The 21,366-nt window shown below is 32.1% G+C and overlaps 2 protein-coding genes across 3 annotated transcripts in view; one reads left to right on the top strand and one right to left on the bottom strand.

Annotated features, from left to right (window-relative positions):
- Positions 1–2,397: 2,397 nt before the first annotated feature.
- On the top strand, positions 2,398–10,696 carry Dpck (Dephospho-CoA kinase). Its single transcript, XM_088188207.1, has 4 exons — positions 2,398–2,572; positions 9,494–9,785; positions 9,944–10,147; positions 10,284–10,696. Exons 1-4 carry the CDS (start codon positions 2,461–2,463, stop codon positions 10,360–10,362), a joined length of 687 nt encoding a protein of 228 aa, XP_088044333.1. The 5' UTR covers positions 2,398–2,460; the 3' UTR covers positions 10,363–10,696.
- Positions 10,697–11,603: 907 nt separating this feature from the next.
- LOC148234424 (uncharacterized) overlaps positions 11,604–21,366 on the bottom strand; it is a 50,528-nt gene continuing 40,765 nt past the window's right edge. Inside the window, exons 3-9 of one of the 2 annotated variants that reach the window (XM_088187602.1) lie at positions 17,660–17,834; positions 17,255–17,556; positions 17,010–17,196; positions 13,788–13,980; positions 13,559–13,619; positions 12,485–12,544; positions 11,604–12,414 (exon numbers count right to left, since the gene is read on the bottom strand). In XM_088187602.1, the coding sequence (XP_088043728.1) occupies positions 12,347–12,414; positions 12,485–12,544; positions 13,559–13,619; positions 13,788–13,980; positions 17,010–17,196; positions 17,255–17,556; positions 17,660–17,834 (1,046 nt within the window). In that variant the 3' untranslated portion in view covers positions 11,604–12,346. Of the gene's footprint in view, positions 12,415–12,484; positions 12,587–13,558; positions 13,620–13,787; positions 13,981–17,009; positions 17,197–17,254; positions 17,557–17,659; positions 17,835–21,366 lie in introns of both variants that reach the window. The other variant, XM_088187601.1, reaches the window with a different exon arrangement.

A 21,366-nucleotide genomic window follows, 5' to 3' on the forward strand; every position in this document is an offset into this window, starting at 1 on the left:
GACTTGGTCTCAACAACAGAAGATCGAATATCTTCTCTAATAATCGCCGCAGCAGCTTCCACTACGCGCAAGTGTTCTTCTTCCGAAGTGCCTTTTTTATTTTCATACCAAGCTATGGATAAAATTTAAGCTTGAGCATCGCGGAATGATCCAATCTTCGTTGTAATTATAATATCAGTTAAATATTTTTCTCTTAATTTGGAAATGATCTTCTTATCATCTGGTACATACTCCGTAAGGACATCTCTCAACTCTTTCAATTTTTTCGCACAAATTTCTTGTCGAGCAATATTTCATTCTTAATTCCTAATAATACAATGAAGAAAGTGATAAAATTATGGTTCAAACGACTTGCCGAGACCACTTTTTTCACGATTGTTTACTTTTTCAAAGCTTATACCAAGTTAAGCAGGTAGAAATACTCGTTGGATTCTATAAACGGATGTACGCCTCCCACTCTTCGCGCTACATCTCAAAAACGGTTAATGATACAAAACAAATATTTTTACCAAACTTGTACAAAATTTTATGCTTTACAAGTTTTGTAAAGCATCTAATGACGTGCGACGCATAAAACGCGAGATATTTGAAAAAAAACGAATTTTGTGACCTTTGACCTTTGATATATTGATTAGCAGACACGATATTTTATGAGACTTTTCACCCTGTCCTTAGAACACCAAAACGAAGGTCTGTGCAAAATTTCAGCTTGTTATCTTTCATTCCGAGATTTAGCCTTTATTTCGCCTTATTTGACTGGACTATATATATAAGAAGAACTTCCAACATAACAAACTTATCGGGCGTCGTTGGTGTTATATGAATTTCCAATTCATGTACTGTACCTTTTGTCATATAATAGCGGAATGTACCAGTGAGTCCCTTTCGAGGGTAAACTCACGATTTATTATATATGCTCCAAGCAACTCATACAGTGAACTTCTCTCATCTATAATTAGTACCCCTAATACTTTAGAACGACGCCCATTTTTTTTTAAATTTATTATTTAAAAATACGCAATTTGCAAATATAATAATACAATAAACAATATCTAATTGAAATTATACTATAAATATTTTTAAATGATTAAATACGTATTCAATTGCTGGATTAGTCGTCTGAAGTAATACTATATTTTACGCTGTAGATGCCGTGGACTGTAGATAATACATCTTTAAATACTATTAATTAATATTATATTTATTAAATCACCCAACTGAATCTTTCAATGCAAACCGGCACGATAGACAAATATTATAAGTTTCTGACCATTGATCTGAAAGGCCTAGGTTCGAGTCCCATATGGACCTAATTGTTTTTTTTAATTTCTATCGTGGCTGGGAGATCGGATATAGTGATTAATATATAATTATATTTTAAATCGATAATAAAAGATTAGGTTTACCTAGATTGTTTTTAATATAATTTTTTAAATATAAATTATAAATAATTATAATATAAATAGCAATAATTAATTTTAACAATAGTCTTTACATTAAATCTATCGATGCTGTAATGGCATGACACTGGTGTGCAAAATATGAAAATCTGGGGCTAGATATATTATTGAAAGCAATTGTTCTAATTTGGACCCCTGTGGTACACCGTGAGATATTATTTTTTCCTACTCTTTTTTAAATAATTATCAAACCATCTGAAATAAATTTTATTTATACCTATAATATTTAATTTATTTTTTATTATACTTCTGCCTATTGTTTCGAAAGCTTTCATGAAATCTAAGAAAACTACTTCAATGATTTTGTTCGTATCTTTGGCCAACAACAAATCATTTATCACTATTTGTAAGTCTCATCGGATGAATTTTCTCTAAATCCCGATTGTTGTTCACACATAATGTTTTGTGAAATAATAAAATCCTTCAATTGTTTGATTACTATTTATAATCTTCAATAAAATACTACTGCAGTGGCTTAATCTGTATATAATTGCCACCTGTCACCATCCGTCTGCCAGAAAGGCATATAAGCATCGTCGTTTTCGTAGTTCTAAGCCATGGTGATATATTTTTCAACAAATATGATGTACGAATTTAAAAAAATAATATATTTTCGTTACTACCGATATTTAATTTTGTAATACCGATAGTACCAAAGGGCACTTTCGCCCCAATACTGGTATTACTGATATTCCAATCCCTAGTTGGGATACAATTTATTGCATTTTTGGTGTAGCGTTATTCAATGGATATTTGAGCGTGTAAATAATATTTAATAAAATTTAAATTTAAAATTAAATTAAATAATTGTATAAAAAAGACCAGAGGGGGGGGGCAAAATTAATAGATTATAAAAGTCTATCGTGAATTTTATTTTATTATGTTAGGATCAGCTATTGTTTTATGGATGCCCTTGGATCGAATCAAACGTCAAGATTATATTTTTCATATGGCAGCACTGGCACTTATCAACTGTCATTAGTCTGTTGTCAACGTAGTCATGTTCATCGTGGGACTCACAGGAGGCCTTGCCACCGGCAAAAGTACGGTTTTGGATTTTTTCCGAATCAATGGCGTTGCCGTGGTAGACGCAGACCAGATAGCAAGAGAAGGTAGTACATAATCTAGTAATTTACCGCAAACTTTCGATAATACTGTTAACATCTTGCCCTAGTTGCGAACTCGTTTAACTACAATTGCCTAAAATTGATCCTAATCAAATTTGTGACAAAGCAATTTTGTTATATATGTAATCTGTGTATGATAAGAAAATGTCATTGGTGCATAAATTAAATAAATCTTTCAGAGATTTCATATACAATTAAGAATTTAAGTGATTTTGTAACATTGTAATATCTTATTTATTTCTTTGCTTCCGGCTATTGAAAGATTCTACTGATTTATGAGCGCTTAAAGAAACCTTTTCTCACCACAGCATACCAAAAACACAATATATTTTATGAATGGTAAATAAAAATAAATTGATGTAAGCACGCTGATGTAAAATCTCTTCTTTCACCTTTGCCATATTCAGATCCCGGTGGATGTATGAATTTGGAACAAACCATGGGGCATGCAATATCATCATTAGCATTTTATTTTGGTATCTTTGGATTGTATCTATATTAGAGTTGCTTGTTGAGCCCCATAGTTATATCACGTATAGTCCATCCAAGATGCTAGCTCTCATCATCGTCGTGTTGGAAATAAGGGTGCGTGTACGCATACATACACAGTTTTTCGCGAATTTGTTTACACCGATAGGAGAACGTTATCAATACTAAATCAAGGGTAGAGGGACCATACGTTGGAAATTGAATTAAAAATTATAATGTACTATATTTTTATTATAAATTATTGTCATGTTGTGGTATTTTATAAGCAATAAAACAATTCCTGTAATATTCTATTGGTATTTTAAAAAATATTATATTGAACAGATATTTAACCTGGAAAATGATACCAAAACTGCTCTCGTGTTTTTGAGTTAAATATGTATATAATTAACAAAATAAGTAAGAAAGTGATATTTTACACTTTCTTCAACAAATTAAATTAAAAAAGTAAAAATTAATTGCACTTGAAAAATTAATTGCGTCACAGTATTGGTGAGAAAATTAAAAATTAATTTTCTCACCAATACTGTGACGATGAGCGTTTATATCTTGGATGGACTGTATATCCATATCGATTTTGTGATGGCTTTGAATACGAGCAGTTTACTGTCAACTAACAACTGAGTATATGATAGTATTTTCTTAGGGCACATCCTAATTGCTTGCGTTTGATCCATATGTGTCTTCCTTGCGAGTCTTCTGTCCATGTGCTTCCCTAATATTTGCCACTATTTGCTTGTGGTAATATAATATTATTTAACTGGACTGTCCTTTTGCTTGGTAAATGTTACATGGACAGATTTTTGCTCGTTTGCCTTGATTCTCGAGAGTTGTAGTCATTTATGAATTTTATTCAGATGTCCCTGTATAAATCTAGCGCCTTGTTTAGATCTTCATGTGAGGCTATAACGACCGTATCGTCTGCAATGGCAGTAACAAAAGTTTCGCTAGTTGTCGGTAGGTCTACTGTGTCTAATAGGTATATTATCGGTCCAAGAACACTGCTTTGATGCACCCCCAGTTTTATTTTATGAAAAGCTGGTACTTTTTCTTGGTATTTGACTTAAAAATGTCAGTCACTCAGATGTGACTTAAGCATCACATAGATATTATAAGGAAGTGCTTTTTTGAGTTTATATTGTTGGCCCTCTTGCCACACTTTGTCGAACGCCCGGCTGATGTCTAGAAACGTTCTCAATAACTCGTCAACTATTTGCAAACGAATTTCGGTTCAAATATTGTTGTTGTATTCGACGCTTACTCAGACTGCAGCAAAAAGAGGAAAGAAAATTGGCAAAAAAATTTAGAGACATGCATGTATTCATCTAAAAGCTTCGATAAATATCCTCGTTCTAAAGAACATATTTTATTTTGCCACAACATCTGTGGTGTTTAAGAAAGGAAAACTGCAAATTATAAAAATGTTCGAGAAGCACCCCGATTTGTATCAATCAGCTGAATTATTTCAACTAAAAAACTGCCCTCCAAATATATTATTTGAAAATGTAATACATGTTCTTTTAGCAATGTATAATGCTCACAAAATAAGAGCATAGTATTGAAAATTTGAGGTACACACAATTCATCAAATCAACAAGACTCAACAGACCGGTGCAATTATCATCTCTTCCGCTTACAAATGAAGCAGCTCGTCAGCATTTCAATTGGATCTACTTCTAGATCGAAACTTGATTAGGAAAGGAGAAATGGAGGTGGGTTTTACAGAACGAAATCATGGACCCGACAAATTATTGTCGCCAGCACCAGATGAACTATTGAATAGAATCTTCTTTAATTGCGCGAACTGTGAAAAGTAAGGGTACAATGCTCTTAAGTTTGTGGCCAGTGTCAAAGACATGCATGCCTCATTGCTACATCAAAATCAAATGGTTTTGATTGAGAAAGTGAACTTGTTCCTGTCGTCCTTGAGTCAAATGTGACGAAAAACGAGGATGACGATAATGATCCGAAAATTGAATTTGAAAAACTTGGTATATAAAATCATGCAGCAAAGAAAATTATAAACTATTATGCAGAGAGAAGAGGATTTATGTGAGAAAAACGTCAAAGTGAACAATATACTTTGAACAAAATGAGAGAGAGGTATAACAATAAATTTTCTATAATGTAGTGTTTCCCACCCTTCTTTATGCCATGCCCCACCGTAGTCTTTTCAAAAATCATATGCCACACTGGCCTCTTTTTTAATTAAACAGTAGTGTGGAATAGTTGATAATTGCCGACGTGTCCCATCTCTGAAGTGTAGTGCCCCACCTCTGAGAAACACCGTGGGAAACACTGGTTTAAGCCATAATTACAACGAAAACAAAAATCCTAGATAGATAGGTAGAACATTTTAATACTTTTTTAAATTGTGGAGACAGAACAAGAAAATGTATACTCCATAGTGGATCAACTTGGCGAAAAACAATAAATCTCCAGGTACTGTTAATCTCACTGCAGAGCTGTTTAAAAGAGGTAGAGATATTATTCTGCAGCTTATCAACAATGTTATTAAAAAGATTTGGCAAAATGAAAAGATGCCATCAGAGTGAAATCGAGTGATCATATGTTCACTCCCTAAAATGTGTTTGTACTAAAGTACGCTCGAAATAGGCATTCCGGTTTGTAGTTGTGTGTGTTTTGGTCTATGCTGATGACATGGATATAGTAGCAAGCTTGAAAATATTTTTAATTGCATTTTTAATATTAATTGTAATGAAGTATGAACATATTGTGTTAAGGTTGAGAAAATATTGTGCTTTATATATTATTATGATAATTATGATTTTTTAAAGTAATGAAAGTTACATTTTATATATAATATTATAAGGGGTAATATATAATTGCACTATCAATTTAATAGTTTCCACTATAAATTTGCCACTTGCACTATAAATTTTATACTTAGCACTATAAAAATAGACCGACTGCACATGCAGCGAACAGTTCAGGAACGTAATTTCAGCTTTGATCAGGGGGGGGGGAAATTGACAAATTGCTCGTTTTTATTATATTTAGATTTCATTAAAATTCATAGTATTGCATTAAATTTAAGAGCGGGGGGGGGCAAATTCCCCTTTTCTTACCGTCAAATGACGTCCCTGGTCATCAAATATATACAATTATATGTTTTTATAAACAAACCTGTCTAATACAGAGATGTCATTTCAGTTTTTTCAAGAGGGGGGGGGAGGCAAAGTTGCCCTGTGGTATTTTTTTTAATATTTCGATTTTATTAAGATTCATGGTATGTCATTAAATAAATTTTCTGGCGAAATTTAATGGGGGGCAAATACCTTCCAAGCCGCTTCCCCCGCATGACGTTTTTAGCCATACATACATTTTATGTTTTTTTATAAACAAACCTGTCTAATACAGAGACGTCACTTCAGTTTTCTCAAAGGGGGGGGGGGGACAAAGTTAGCCTGTAGTAATTTTCTTAATATTTTTATTTTGTTTAAATTCATAATATGTCATTAAATGCATTTTTTGGCCAAATTCAATGAGGAGGGGGGGGGGCAAATGCCCTCCACCTGCTCCCCCTCAAATGACGTTTTGGTCCATAATGTACATATATACTATTTTATGTTTTTTTATAAACAAACCTAATACAGGGGCGTTATTTTATATTTTTCCAGGGGACGACGACAAAAGTTGACTAGTCTGTAGTCGTTTTTGAAATATTTCGATTTAATTAAGATTTAAGTATTTCAATAAATGCATTTTTTTGCTAAATTCAAGGGGGGGGCAAATTTCCCCACATGCCCCCCCCCCAAATAACGCTTCTGGTCATAAAGTATACACAAGCTTATGTTTTTATAAACAAAACATGAAATAAGCCTGCCTAATACAGGGATGTAATTTCAGCAGGAGGAGGGGGGGTCAATGTTTTTATTTCGGTTTTTTAATATTTAAATTTCATTAAATGTATTTTTCTGGTCAAATTCAAGAGGGGGGCGAATGCAATCACCTGCCCCCCCCCTCCCCGATTGACGTCTTTGGTGCAGTCTATTTTTTTTTTGAGCAAATGGATGTTTAGCAACTCAACAGATGTCGGCGCCAGTCGACCACACGCTGGAGTTCGCCAATTGTAGTGTGGGGAACCCCTTATGAGGTTAAAATGGCCTTGAGGGGAAACGACCTCTCGGGCTGGGCATCCGAGGTAGGGCGCGAGGCACTAATTATGACGAAAAAAGCATAGCAGAGTGACGCAAGCAGGGCCAAAGGGCTCGGTCCTGATGGGAACCGAGGGCCAAGGCTGCGACTGAGGCAACAAATACCTTCCGAAGATCAGGGGGTGATGTTGTAACAAGGATGATACACATTGCATACAGAGCAAAGCAATGCAGGCCAGCCAACTAGAGCACGTTTCCCCGTGTGCTCAGGAGAAATACTAATGAAACTCCAATAAAATATATAGTACTAGTGTTAAGGACCCGGGAGGAGGAATCGGCTGGACGAACGATTTGTTTTAAATGAGTACGCTTTTGTATAGTGGCTCTGACCGTCACTCTCTCTCTCTCCGAGATCAAGATCAAGTGTCTTTTCTTTATTTGATTCCCATATTTATGTACATTGCACACGTGACGCATTTCCTTATGACACATTCCATAAGGTAACATGTACACCATCGATTTGTCCCTTCGATCGACCCTGTGACAACATGTGACGCAACATCTCTTTGTGACAAAGAGAACAAGTATAGTACTGTTTCCAGTTTCAAGTGTCCCATCGATTTATCGTTTCGTTCAAACGAATGATACTGAATCGATCCCTTGTTTGCTCTAATTGCTTTAGTATAAACAACGTTCATATAACACGATTTTTAGGTCGATGAACTAATTACGTTGCGTCGCAATCTTATTGAATTATATAATTATAGGAATTCATAGATTCAAAATCAGAGTATATAACACTAGGGGGGGTGGGTCCCTTTTATCCGGGCGTCACAAGCTGGGTACCTGTCCATAAGGGTTGGGCTCGTAGGGCCCTAGTACCGGTAACGGCAGTGGTGCACGCAACGGAATAACTAGTTACACTTCCTATCAACAGATGTCGTAGCCTGGGGGGTGGTGCTGTTATTGGGATGATATGCAATGCATGCAGTGCAAAGCAATGCAGGCCAGCCAACGAGAGCATGACTATACTAATAGCCATGCACACACGTACGGATCTGCCCATCGGACATCTGACGGATCTGTCCGGGCTTGACCACAGACGCAAAATGTCTGAACTCGGACAAATTCTTATCGGACACCAGATTTACGTGTTTTTAGGTGATTTTTCATTTCAACTAAACAAGCATATTATGAAGCCCTATACATACAATACTAGAAGAATAACTATTGCCGATTGGCGTCAAAACCATAATCAACTACACCGATTACAATTATTTTTAACACACGAATTTAGTTTACAATGTATGATGTAAACTAAAAAAAATGTCAAAATATACATTTTTAACGGTAATAATATTGAGTGACCGATGGGTCATAAAGTAATAAAACCTTATTTAAATCTTTTAGACGATATACTTACCGACGGCGGCAACTTTGGCACAAATTAATAAAGGCGAGCGGAAATGGTCCAGGTCATAAAATCACTTAAGGGGCAAATTTTAACAAAAAACACTGTAAGCCGTCGTTTACACGAGCGCAATCTGCTTGTCTGTGTGCGATCCGTTTGTTTTGAACACGGACAACGGACAGACAACAGATGGATCTGTCCGAGAGTTTAACCACCACACACTGTCGGATTTGTCCGTCGGACATCCATCTCGGACAAATCCGGCGGGTAGATCCGCCCGTGTGTGGCCAGCTATTGCATCTCCAAACCTACTTAGTACTACCCGCTGGGGAACCCGCTCACTCGGTCGTCAAAAGTTGGGTGCTTGCCCATACAAAATATGTATTTATTTTTGTTAAATTATTTATTATTGTTAACATAGAAATATAGAAAAATTGACCCTTAGAATCAAGTAGATTTCTCTGTGAGACTGCCGATTGAGCGCCACTAACTGCATAATCACCGAAAAATTATCAAGGTGATAGACTTAATAAATTAATGAATGAAGGCCCAAGAAACAAATAATCTATTCAATAACATGCGTACAGCTGCTTGATTATTAAATCATTGAATAAGGAAATATAAGTTATATGGAATGCAATAAAAATTGATATGCTCTTTAAGAATTAACACTAACAATAAATTGAGCTGATAATTCCCACTTCAAAATCACATTATCGTTAAACCTGAAGAACAATGAACATTGGATGTGATTATAGAATATTTGTAATTTAAAAATAACGTGTTGATTTTAAATTAAAAAAAATAATGGTTCACTATATAATTAACCAATCAATTACTATTTTACTTCAATGTGACATAATCTAATATATTTATATGATATTTCAGTTGTCGAACCTGGAAAACCATGCTGGGATCGCATCGTAAAAGAGTTTGGCACTTGTGTTCTTACCGAAGACGGTAAGATAAACCGCGCTTTTCTCGGAACGTTGGTTTTCGACGACATCGAAAAGCGAAAGAAGCTAAACTCGATCACTCATCCACAAATACAAAAAACTCTTGTGAAGATGGCTATCAAGAATTTCTTCGAAGGACATCCTTTCGTTGTAATGGAGCTACCCTTGTTGTTTGAAACAGGACGGATGATGTCCATGATGCATAAAATCATAACCGTCGTGTGGTAAATATGCCTTTTCCCAAATATTGCGCAGCGATACCTATATGTATAGTTTAATTATGTATTAGTAGCGATTATGATTCATTATAATCATATGTTGTATACATATAAGTAACCAATTGAAAATATAATCATATTGATATAATTTTTTAATGTTGTAGCGAGGATGCCCAGCAGTTGGAGCGACTGTGCCAGAGAAATTCTTTTACTGCAGAAATAGCTAGGAAAAGAATATCTGCACAAATGCCGTTGGAAGATAAAGTTGCCGGATCTCATTTCGTCATCAATAATTCTGGAACTTTTGATGATGCCAAGGAGCAAACTGAAAAAATAATTCGAGTCTTGAAAAGCTCTAATTTCCATTGGTACGTTTCTTTAGTGTGTTATTGTCAAATACATAATACTAAAAGGCGGATAACTTTTGAGATAATCTAAAAAAAATATGTCAATACATCATCCGATATTTGATCTTAATATTTCTTTTCTCTTATTAAATTGCAGGTACATCAGAAGTGGGATCATTTCATCAATTATTATAATACCATGCTTGCTTTGGTATTTATACGTGTCTTTTAGATAAATAAACTTGTATCATAATTACTAAATGTAGAAAATTTTGGTTATAGAAAATAAAATAAAAATAGCGTTTCTTTATACAATTTAAATATACTGTTAAACTTTTATTATTCTTCTTTTAGATTTTACGGGTATAGTTATTTATTTTTATAATTCTGTTAATATTTCATTTATACTTTTGTAACATTTTTTTTATGTTAACTAATAATATATTATGGCTATGTTTATCTATAATACATAAATAGACAAATTTATGCATTTTTATTGTACATTTTTTTAAACATTATAAAGAATTTTATGTACGTTATTATTTGTTGATTAAATATTTGTTTTATTTACATGTTATTTTATTCTATACTAAATTACATCCTTCAAAACATTCATCTCTTAAGTCGATTCATGTCACATTCAATAGTATCAACATAATATTATTCACTACAGAACGGTCTTTAAGGGCCATGGGGGGCCACAAATGAATTATTCCAAATAATTAAGATAAGTATGCAATTTTTAAATTAAGAGTCGTCATTTAATCAGTTATTATTTATGTAAATGTAAATTTAACATGAGAACATCAGCGACCAGCGCAGCGAGGCGCAGTATATGTATCGAGTATTCTCGCTGCTAGGGTCAGAAATCTATGGCCTCTAGACTTGGTGTTTGTTTTACTTAGCTCACGCGGGCCAAATCGCATACAATTCAGTAATCCTAGATACTATTAAACGTTTTCATACTTATTTACGGTGTTTGCCTTTTAAATTTGTAATCATAGCTAAATTATTAGCCAAATAATAATACATTTTAAAAAATACTTTTCTTGTAATTTTTAATACGTTATGTTATTTAATAAAAAAAAACTAGTATTTTGTGCCAATATTGTATAATGCGACTTAGTATGAGCTCTGGGGGTTTATTCTGACCCAGTTTTGTGTTTGTATGTACAAGCACACGGTTTGATTTTGATTCACGGTGGATGTCACTATCAGCAATTCCTTGATCTGTCAGTAATTGTAAAAGTTTCGGATGTTGAACTTTGTCTCGGACGAAAGTTCTTTTTGTAATCTATAAAACACATAAAAACATTTTGTTTGGTGCGTAGGCTCGACACATCATCAGCGAAGTTAGGGAGAATAGCCCTTGGCCGTCCTTGTTCAGCAGTGTAGTACAAGGAGGACCGTGCGGAAGTTTTGCTTTACTTGGCCATAACAACATTTGTAAAGACCATGACCCAAATAAAACGAGTAGTTTTTTTATACATTTATTTAAGCTAAAAATAACAATGATACTGAACTTACATTTTAATCTATATCGTAATAGTTATGTTGTGTTTTCTTAGTCGATTTGTAAACCAAAATTACACGGCAATAAATTTAATTAATGTAACTGTACAAAAAATAAAAAATCAATGATTATATAGTGATATATACGTACCTGCGTTATTAACAATATTGAGAAACTAGTTAATTTGCTAGTTACTACTATTTAAATAATATAAACGTTAACTAGTTAATGTTTATATGATTTTTATAAGAAAATAATACCATTCGCGATAATATGTAAGGCCTTTCAATATCATTACAAACATTTATAACAGTATACAGTAATATTGTTAGTACATAAATGTGTATTACACTAAAAAATTAACGAAAAGTACCTATGTATATTAAATTTATCATAATATATAAACCAACGATAACATACGGAATGTAATTAACAATAAAATAATAATATGATTATATGTTACAAATATTTGTGTATAAAATTCTAAATTTATCTTTTATATTACAGTCATATATTTTCTAATTGCTAATTTTACGCTGTCTATATAAACGATTTTATATTTTCACTATTTAATATGTTTGGAAAAAAATGCAAATTAGCACTTTTACAATACAAATTGAAAGCTATCTTACTAGATAGTAATAATTATAATCTTTGGAATTATAATACTTTTATTCTTTTAATGTATAATTTTATTTACATTTAAATTAATGCCATTGCAGGTGTAGTCCGTTGCATTGAGCCGCCATTACCGCCGGAGACTGGTCTTTTGCGTCTGCAAAAAATATAATATACTTTAATATTTCATCATCGTTTTGATTTATTTTATCAGTAATCAAACATACCTTCAGAACAATATGAGTATCGGTGTTTGTTTTCGTGTATGTCGTATCGTCGTCCATTTCCTGAAAAAGAGTTTCCGAGAGTTGTACAATTGGGGTTACTACCTGAAAGAAATTGCGAAAATATTCATGCTGTTTTCAAGAAATAAGTAAGTAAGTGTCCAATGATGATAACATAGTTCTCGCCCTTTTCACAACAATATCAAATTATAAACTAATATTTTTTGAGACGGCTCAATCATGAAATCCAAATTCTAAATATATTCTACAAGGATTTAATCATATCAGATGCCTGAAACCTCTATGACTACTGAGTGTCTAAATATTTATTTATATTATTATTTAATATTATTTAATTCTTGAAAATATAACGCTGTGACATGAAAGGCCATTGCCCAATGCGTTACCAAGTAAAGAGCGAGACACAAGACTAAAATTATTCATTAAAAAAATTCAAACATAGTATAAAATTCAATGAACTGTATTATCCTAAGGGATATTATTTATTTATAGTAAAACTATCCTTGTAACGTGACAGGTGTTAACCCAATGCGTTACAACGGGGTAAACACAGTAAACGACTATTAAGTAGTAAGACACCAAACTAAAATCAATCATCATAAAGTCCAAATACAGCATGAAATTAAAACAAACTGTGTTCTCCTAAGGGATATTATACATGTATTTTAAAGATTCCTTTGTAACATAACAGGCGTTAGCCCAATGCGTTATAACGGAGTAGAGACAATCAGAAATTATTATTTAAAGAATAAGACACAAGTCTAAAATTATTCATATTATTAGATGTAGATTTATATTTTCATTAGTTTTTTGATTTTCATTGAGAGAACAGTCTGTGATCAGCATTTCAATTGTTAGTTACACTCGATAAGTTGTTTGATTATAATATAATAAAGTGCAGTGAAGAAGTGTACGTGTTAGAGAAGCATCAGATAAGTCAAATATGGACTAATTTGAAGAAGACAATCAATCAATATTAAAGATTAAATGATATAAAGCTATATTTTATTCGATTTATTGTGAAGGGGCGTGAATTTTTGCATGAATGATACTTACTGTAATGTGGTCCAAGGGTAGCATATCCGCCGCTGCCTTGTAAAGACTCGATAGGTTGCATCTGTATAAACATAAAAAAATTAGCACATGCGTAAAGACTAAGCAAATTTCATCGAGAGATTCGCAGGCTGATTATTTTTTTTAATAACATATCGCTTTGCTAAATCATATAGCATTTTGCAAAATAATGTGCGTAGCGATAAGATTCAAGAAAGCCCTTATATATCACCTGGTCCTGGAAGTGTGACACGGAGAAGGCTCCCAAGCTTCCTGAATGTGTAACTGGTGATGGCGATGTTATAGAATGCTGTTGCAGTACATTTGGTTGACTGCTCAAATGTCCTGGGCTCGTCAAAGTGCTTTGTCCACCGCCGCAAGTTGGAGGATTATATCCCAGATATCCTTGTTGAGTCATCCAAGATCTAAAATATATATGTATGATATTGAATTTTATTTATTTTATGAATGCAAAACAAATCATTATGTGGCTTGATATAATAATAATATCACACTTTATCTGTAGTAAATGTTATGAAACGGCGTTCAAACATAGGCGATATGAGCAGTGACGTAGCTATGGGGGGAGGTGGAGGGGGGGGGGCCGCCCTAGGCGGCACTTGCTTGGGGGCGGCATATTCGCGATGGGATCGTTTAGTGTGGTTCTTAACCCTGAATACACTAAAACATATATAAATCCACGAATAACAAGAGCTTAATAATAACCAATTTATTATTTTAAAAAATGCTGATGACCCTGCAAAAAATGTATGGGGGGCTACGCCACTGGATATGAGTTACTCCAATAGGTATAAAATCACCATTTTATAAGACCCTTTTAAATACGTGACCGTTAAAATGAATGTGTTAAAAAAATTGTATAACCGTTTGTCACCATTGAACAATATACTCATTGAAACGCTCGGTCAATAAGCTCGATGACATTGTCTTGTTCAAAACCAAGACTTTCACAATTTTTTTGCATTAAAAGGCTGTGAAATCGCTAGATAATAATTAATAAAATAATAAAATTATTTTTATCCTTAAATAGTTTGTAATATTATTTGTTTAAATCTCGAAAAAGGTAGAAGAGCATTTTGCGTTACTAATATAATTCAGAATTAAATGCTATTAAAATAAACATGCTAAAATTAAATGTATAATATTATAACAAAATTATTTCCTAGGTTGCAAGCTGCGAGTTGTAAGTCTCTGATCAACACTACAAAAGTGAAGCAATCGATAAACTGATATTTTGCCACTCTCTCGAAATGGACCAATAGCTACCGCTTACCTGTCTGTAGCGGCCAATCGGAGATAAACAACGCCCATTCTCACCTGGACGAGTAAACGTGACACCACCTACTAGCCCCCACTCTTTAAATTTTACAATTAAAGTAAGAAAAGCCACAATGGTTCCACAAAATTTATATGATTTTGGCGCACTGTATTATTTTTTAATATCACTTATAATACACGAAAATGCGGGCGAAATAAGCTTTTTAATAAATTTTACGTGAAAATTAAAAATAAATAAATATTGTTATTGCTAGCCCAATGCGTTACAATGGTGTAAGCACAATCAACATTTTGTTAATAATTATAAAATAAAAGTACAGCTTACAATCAATAGATGCAACTATGGTAGTTTTTTTAATAAAAGTAATTAATTTTTAGGATTTGAATTTGAATCATATAACTTATTGTAATATATGAGTTGGTTAAAATAGTATATATGAACAATTTATAAGCGTTATGAAAGGTTTGGAACTCATTTTTATTATTTTTTATTATAAATATATGATAGTTAAGCCAGCTCATTCTTAGATAGTGTTTTATGTGTAATATGTACGACCTATTTGCGTGAACACAGTCAGTTCGAGAGCTATCCATTTCATCATTATTCATAATTGAGAAAGAGATGGCAAATTTGTGTTAATTGTATATTTTAAACAAATTTATAAAAATTAAAATCATTACTAAATTTTTAATATTTATCAATCAATCAGAGTAATGTCAATTAATACTTTGAATTAATCATTATGATATTCATCTGTGATATTAGGAAAATCTAGGAAAACCAAATCTATAATGATCGATCTGAATTATGATTTTATTAAAATCACTAGCTTAACTCTCCCAGATACAACAGAAATTTAAAGCTAAAAATGTTCATATGGGATTTGAACCTAGGACTTTCAGGTTGTTAACTACTTGATAAAACCTTCATAGAAATTTGTTTTTACTGAGGTTTGACTGCAGCTCGATATTATACAGAGAACCAAAGCATCGCGAATTAATCAACACACGATATTTTTTTATTTGAAGAATAAATAGGAAAGATTAGACACAGATTAGACACAAGTTCTGAAAAAGATCTAGCAAAAAATAAATATTTTCGGGGCTATTGTGTAAAATATTTTTTTTAAATAGGACTTTTTGACCTGTTTATATTTTTCTCTAGGATTTTTAAAAAGAGATACAATTTATTTTTATTTTTGAATAAAAACATTAGAAAATAATTTTTATTTCTATTAATATGCATTTTTAAAACACACTATAAACACAATAATTTGGTAGAATTCTGAAAATAAAAGTGTGTTAAAAAGCTTTTATTTTTCTACATTTTAAATATATGTTATTTAATATTTTTTACCTCTATATTTTTTTCTCTAGAATTTTCGAATTAAATTTTATTTTGTTTAAAAATAAAAAATAAAACATTATTTTATTATTTATTATTTTCCTTCAATTTTTCTAATAAACGTTTTTTACTTTTTTTTCTAGTATTTTTTTTAACAAACCTGTGTTTTTTTTATTAATTGTCATTTTTAAACAACATTTCGGATAAAGCTAGTTAACAATTAAATCAAGATTTTTCCATATGAAAGATGATTTCCAGATGAAAGATTTCGTCGGAAGTGTTGACGGAAGCGAATTTCTATGCGCTTAAAATTGCTTGGTCTGGCTCATAACACTCATAATTACGAAGATTTAGAGGTGGAATTGAATTATAATATTTATATGAATATAGATGAAGACTTTGCAACCTTGCACTTGTCATTTCGCATTCAACCTGCTGCGTTTGACTATGTAATATAATGCTTCGAACGGCTATTGAAAATGCTTTTAGCTAATCTCTCTAATTGAATATCTGATCGTCTTTGAGTAGAGGTTCAGTGCTGGTATTATATACTTCAGCTTCATTAAACTTATAGTGGATGTCTAGTACATCCAATCCTTTTACAAAACAAGGCTTGATCACTCTCTGTTACTCATTGTTATCAGACCTTGCACCAATCGACTACCACTCCTTGCAAGAAAAGATATTCAATCCCCAACAAAATGTGAATAGTGCCTTCAGAAATTTAATTTCCACTGTTGTAACATAACAATGTTACAAGCTTGTGTCCGCGATATTGGAAAGAAAAAAGTTATTTTAAAAAAGACTCACGGTGTGTCGTATCTCGCGTATGTGGGTGCAAAAGCACTGCCACTTGGAAACAGAGACAACGGCGGAGAGGAATGATATCCATCAGTAAAAATCTTAGGATACTGAGGTGCTGGTCTTCCGTACGGTCTCTTGATCCTTCGTCGTCTGCGATAGTTGCCATGGTCGAACTGGTTCTGGTGGTTTGGATCTGGAATCACAATTGACGTGTTATACTTTGTTATGTCCAAATACTGTAAGGAACTTACCAAGAGTCCAGTAGTTTCCTTTCTTTTCTGAAGCATTCTCTCTAGGCTGTTTCACGAAACATTCGTTTAACGATAAATTGTGTCGTATGGAATTTTGCCATCCCTTCTTGTTGCGCTCAAAGAATGGAAACTTCCGCATTATGTACGAGTAAATTTCGCTAAGGGTAGCCTTCTTGGCATCGCTCTCTTCAATGGCCATTGTTATCAAAGCTACGTATGAATATGGAGGTTTTTGATGTATCACTGGTGCAATTTGAGCAACTTGACCGTTTGAAAGTATGTCACTCGACGTAGATATTGTCCTGAAATCCACATTTTCAACATCAGAATGAACAAATAATATCTGGATAATTATTAAGAATGAGCATATGATGCAATAATGTAATTAATAAAAAAAAAATGTACCTATCTGTCGGAGTCAATTCGTTCTTGTTCATTTTCGACGGTGAATTATCATAACCAGACTTCTCCATTGTGCTATCGGCGCTCTGATTCGTGCAAATGTTAACATCTTCTTCTTGAATGTTCGGCGAAGGGTTAGATTGCTGAGACTGTGTTGAACTATGATTGTAAACTAGATCTGAAATTAGAAACGTAATTATAGATTAGCTTGATATTTTTATACATAGAAAATGTATTGCAAATGAGAACTTGTACAAACAAAACGTTATTTACATTTCAAGTCAAAGAATAGAGTATTGGATTCTTTTCATATTAATCGGCGTTAAACTGTTGTGGATTTTTCAAGTGAGTATTTGCGAAACATTTAATAAAGAAATATATGTGAAAAGGGTGTATGTCTGTCAAAATGAAACAGATTAATCGATACAAAATTTGGACTGATTTATATTAAGATGCTTTCTCTGATATGAGTAAAATAATTTATACGGTTTAGATAAAGTGGCGATAGATACAGTGAAATGTCTGTAGGCAACTGATCTGGGGGTGCTCCTTATATTCCAAAATGGAAGGTATCATTTTATCGAAACGATAATTATATAACTACCCTGAATTTTTTTAATGAACTCAAATACGGACTACAACTTCTTAAATGTTTTTGTTCCTTGTCATCGGGAAAAAATATTCAGTGAAGATAAGAAAATAAAATAAAATTAATACTTTAATAAATTATTTCATTATATAATATAAAGAAACATGTGAGAAAAGATCATAAACTGGTCTTGAAATAATCATTAATTATACTTATAGAATATCTTTGGGACATAATTAAAAACAAATTGATTTCACGAGTCAATGAGCAAACAAATACTAATATGTTGAATTTTTACATTTTTTTACGTTTAACGATTATAAAGTCTATAAAATAAACAAGCTAATCTTTTTACACTACTATCTTAATATAAATTGGGCGAGCACTACATCTTGCTTAAGCCGGTCTTGTGTATAAAATCGGACACAGAGACTTTCTTCAAACAACACGTACAGTCCGTGCAAGATATGAACGCTCATCGTCACAGTATTGGTGAGAAAATATAATAGGGTGAAATTACAAGTGCAATTAATTTTAACTTTTTTAATTTAATTTGTTGAAGGAAGTGTAAAATATCACTTTCTTACTAATTTTGTTTATTTATATACATATTTAACTCGCAGTTTTGGTATCACTCTCCAGGTTAAATATCTGTTCAATATAATATTTTAAAAAATACAAATAGTTTTATTACTTATAAAATACCACAACATGACACTAATTTATAATAAAAATATAACACATTATAATTTTTAATTCAATTTCCAACGTATGGTCCCCTACCCTTGATTTAGTATTGCTAACGTTCTCCTATCGGTGTAAACAAATTCGCGGAAAACTGTGTATGTATGCATGCATGCATACAACACAACGATGATGAGCGCTAACATCTTGGATGGACTATACAAACACAAAACAAGAGAAGAAGCAGCCAATTCCCTCTTCTTGAACGTACAGAATCCATAGTTCATTCGACTTGAATAAGAGGACTTTATGTATAGTTTTACATAATTATGCAACTTTATGTAAACATGACTATTTTTTTTTTGCACAAATATAAATTATAAACAAAAATAACTGATTGTTTAAAAAAAATATCTGACAAATAATTTCAAATTGTTGCACAAAAGACGATTAAAAAAAATAATATCCTTGACACAATATAAAATTGAAAAAAATTTGTGGGTATTTATTACATTTTTTTATAAGTAGCTTATTATAAATCTATTGTTGATATTATTTTTGTAAATAATGCAAAAACACATACCATTTCATATTTAGAATATTACTTGTATGGTTCATGAGATCCTAAGGGTTGGCAATTGCTCTATTATAATGTTAATCTATCAGCTATAATTAATTTGTCTTGTAAAAAGTAAATAAATAATAAAAGCTATTTAATAAAATTATTTATTTGATTTATAATTTAAAAAAAATATTGCTATATACATTATTTTGTTTTCTTTGAAAAAATTATATTAAAAATATTTCAATAAGCGAATAATAAAATATAAATTCATGGATTTGGCTTATGAGATTCCCTTCGTGACATACCTTAAAAACATGTACAGTGTAATTTAGATTAAATCTCTGAAATAAGTATTGTATTAGTTCAGATTGACAAAAAAATAATTTTGTGCTTACTATATGTACGGATCATCTTCCTTTGAAATTTAATTTAAAACCATTTGTCAGTAACGTGTCGTATTGAAGCGTCATATGTTTAACACGACGAACAATGGTATCATTGTTATATACTAAACACCATTCAATCTGAAACAAGAATCGATCGGTCGATAATGAATTGTTATCGAGAAGTTCAACAATCGGTATCGTCGCTCTGGTTTGCGAAAAACAAATATTAAAATAAATAGTTCGGTGTATTTTTTCTTAATATAAACGTGGACCAATTTATTCATAAAATATAGTATACTAACTCTTTGATATTGACCAGTGAATAGTAAAATTACACCGTTCAGTTTTACGATAAAATCGTCGATACGGCGAACAATCGATATAAAATCCAAAATAGCCATTTCCACTTTACAGTTTATTGTTCTATTATATTTGGACCGATTCGTGTATTTATTAAAGCTTTTTGAATAACACGGCCTATGATTCTAGTATGCTATTTATAATAATTAACTAACTGTAAAATTTATATTAGCATGGAACAAGAAATAAAATTAGAAATATATATTTAATTTATAATTTTAACTATTTTGTTAGAATTATATAACGCCGATAATGACAAAAAAAAAATATTTTTTAGTCTTTGTAACTAATTTTATCGCAACGATTACGGATGGAATCGACAGCTTTTTTAATGGTGAGAAATTGCTACATGAAGTCGCTTTCGACTCATAATTGTATGTGTGGCTATGACATTGATACAACAAATTTAATAATCTTAATGCAAAGTCAGAGGCAGTACAAGAAAAATGATAAGAATTGTAGGCAAAACCACTCTAAGATTTTTCACCACAATAATAACACACCGACTCACATCGCGATTTACATTTCTATATTTCGACTGTGATGCTCCAGTGATATTCATATTTAAAAACTTAAAATAGCCTTAACCTCTAAAATGTTATGCTTAATCGATTTTCGCAAATTAAATGCATAATTTGATATAATCTAATTTCACACGTTGTTTGTTGCGCCCCCATTTTCTGCCACTATGCTTATCGAATTTGATATTGTATTCACCCGTGGCTATCAAACAATGGCCATTTGTACAATTACACTTTCCATTAGGCGTTTTCGTTTGATTCGCAGTTATAATATTTCATTGTCAGTCAGTGACTAATACCTCAAAAACTTGCGTTCAAATCTCATATGGACCCTAATGTTTTTTGGTAAATTAGAATGAGTGATTAATATAGAAATATACTTCCGAATGATCATCACAGTTTAGGCTTTTATAGATTTTCCTGTTCTCAGGGATGAATTTTGCTATTAATAAACAAAATAATGTAAGTTTTAATCACCAGATATTTTAGGATGTGTATTTTAATTTTAATTAATAAATATCGTTTATTAGTTTAGATATTTCGGACTACTGCACTCTGACCTGATTGTGAACTTTATGAATGAAATAACTAATTTATAGTCTGGT

Source organism: Plectrocnemia conspersa, unplaced genomic scaffold (genome assembly GCF_051122295.1).
Source record: "Plectrocnemia conspersa isolate PC_06_02 unplaced genomic scaffold, ASM5112229v1 ptg000006l, whole genome shotgun sequence".
In the NCBI taxonomy this organism is placed as follows: Eukaryota; Metazoa; Arthropoda; class Insecta; order Trichoptera; family Polycentropodidae; genus Plectrocnemia; species Plectrocnemia conspersa.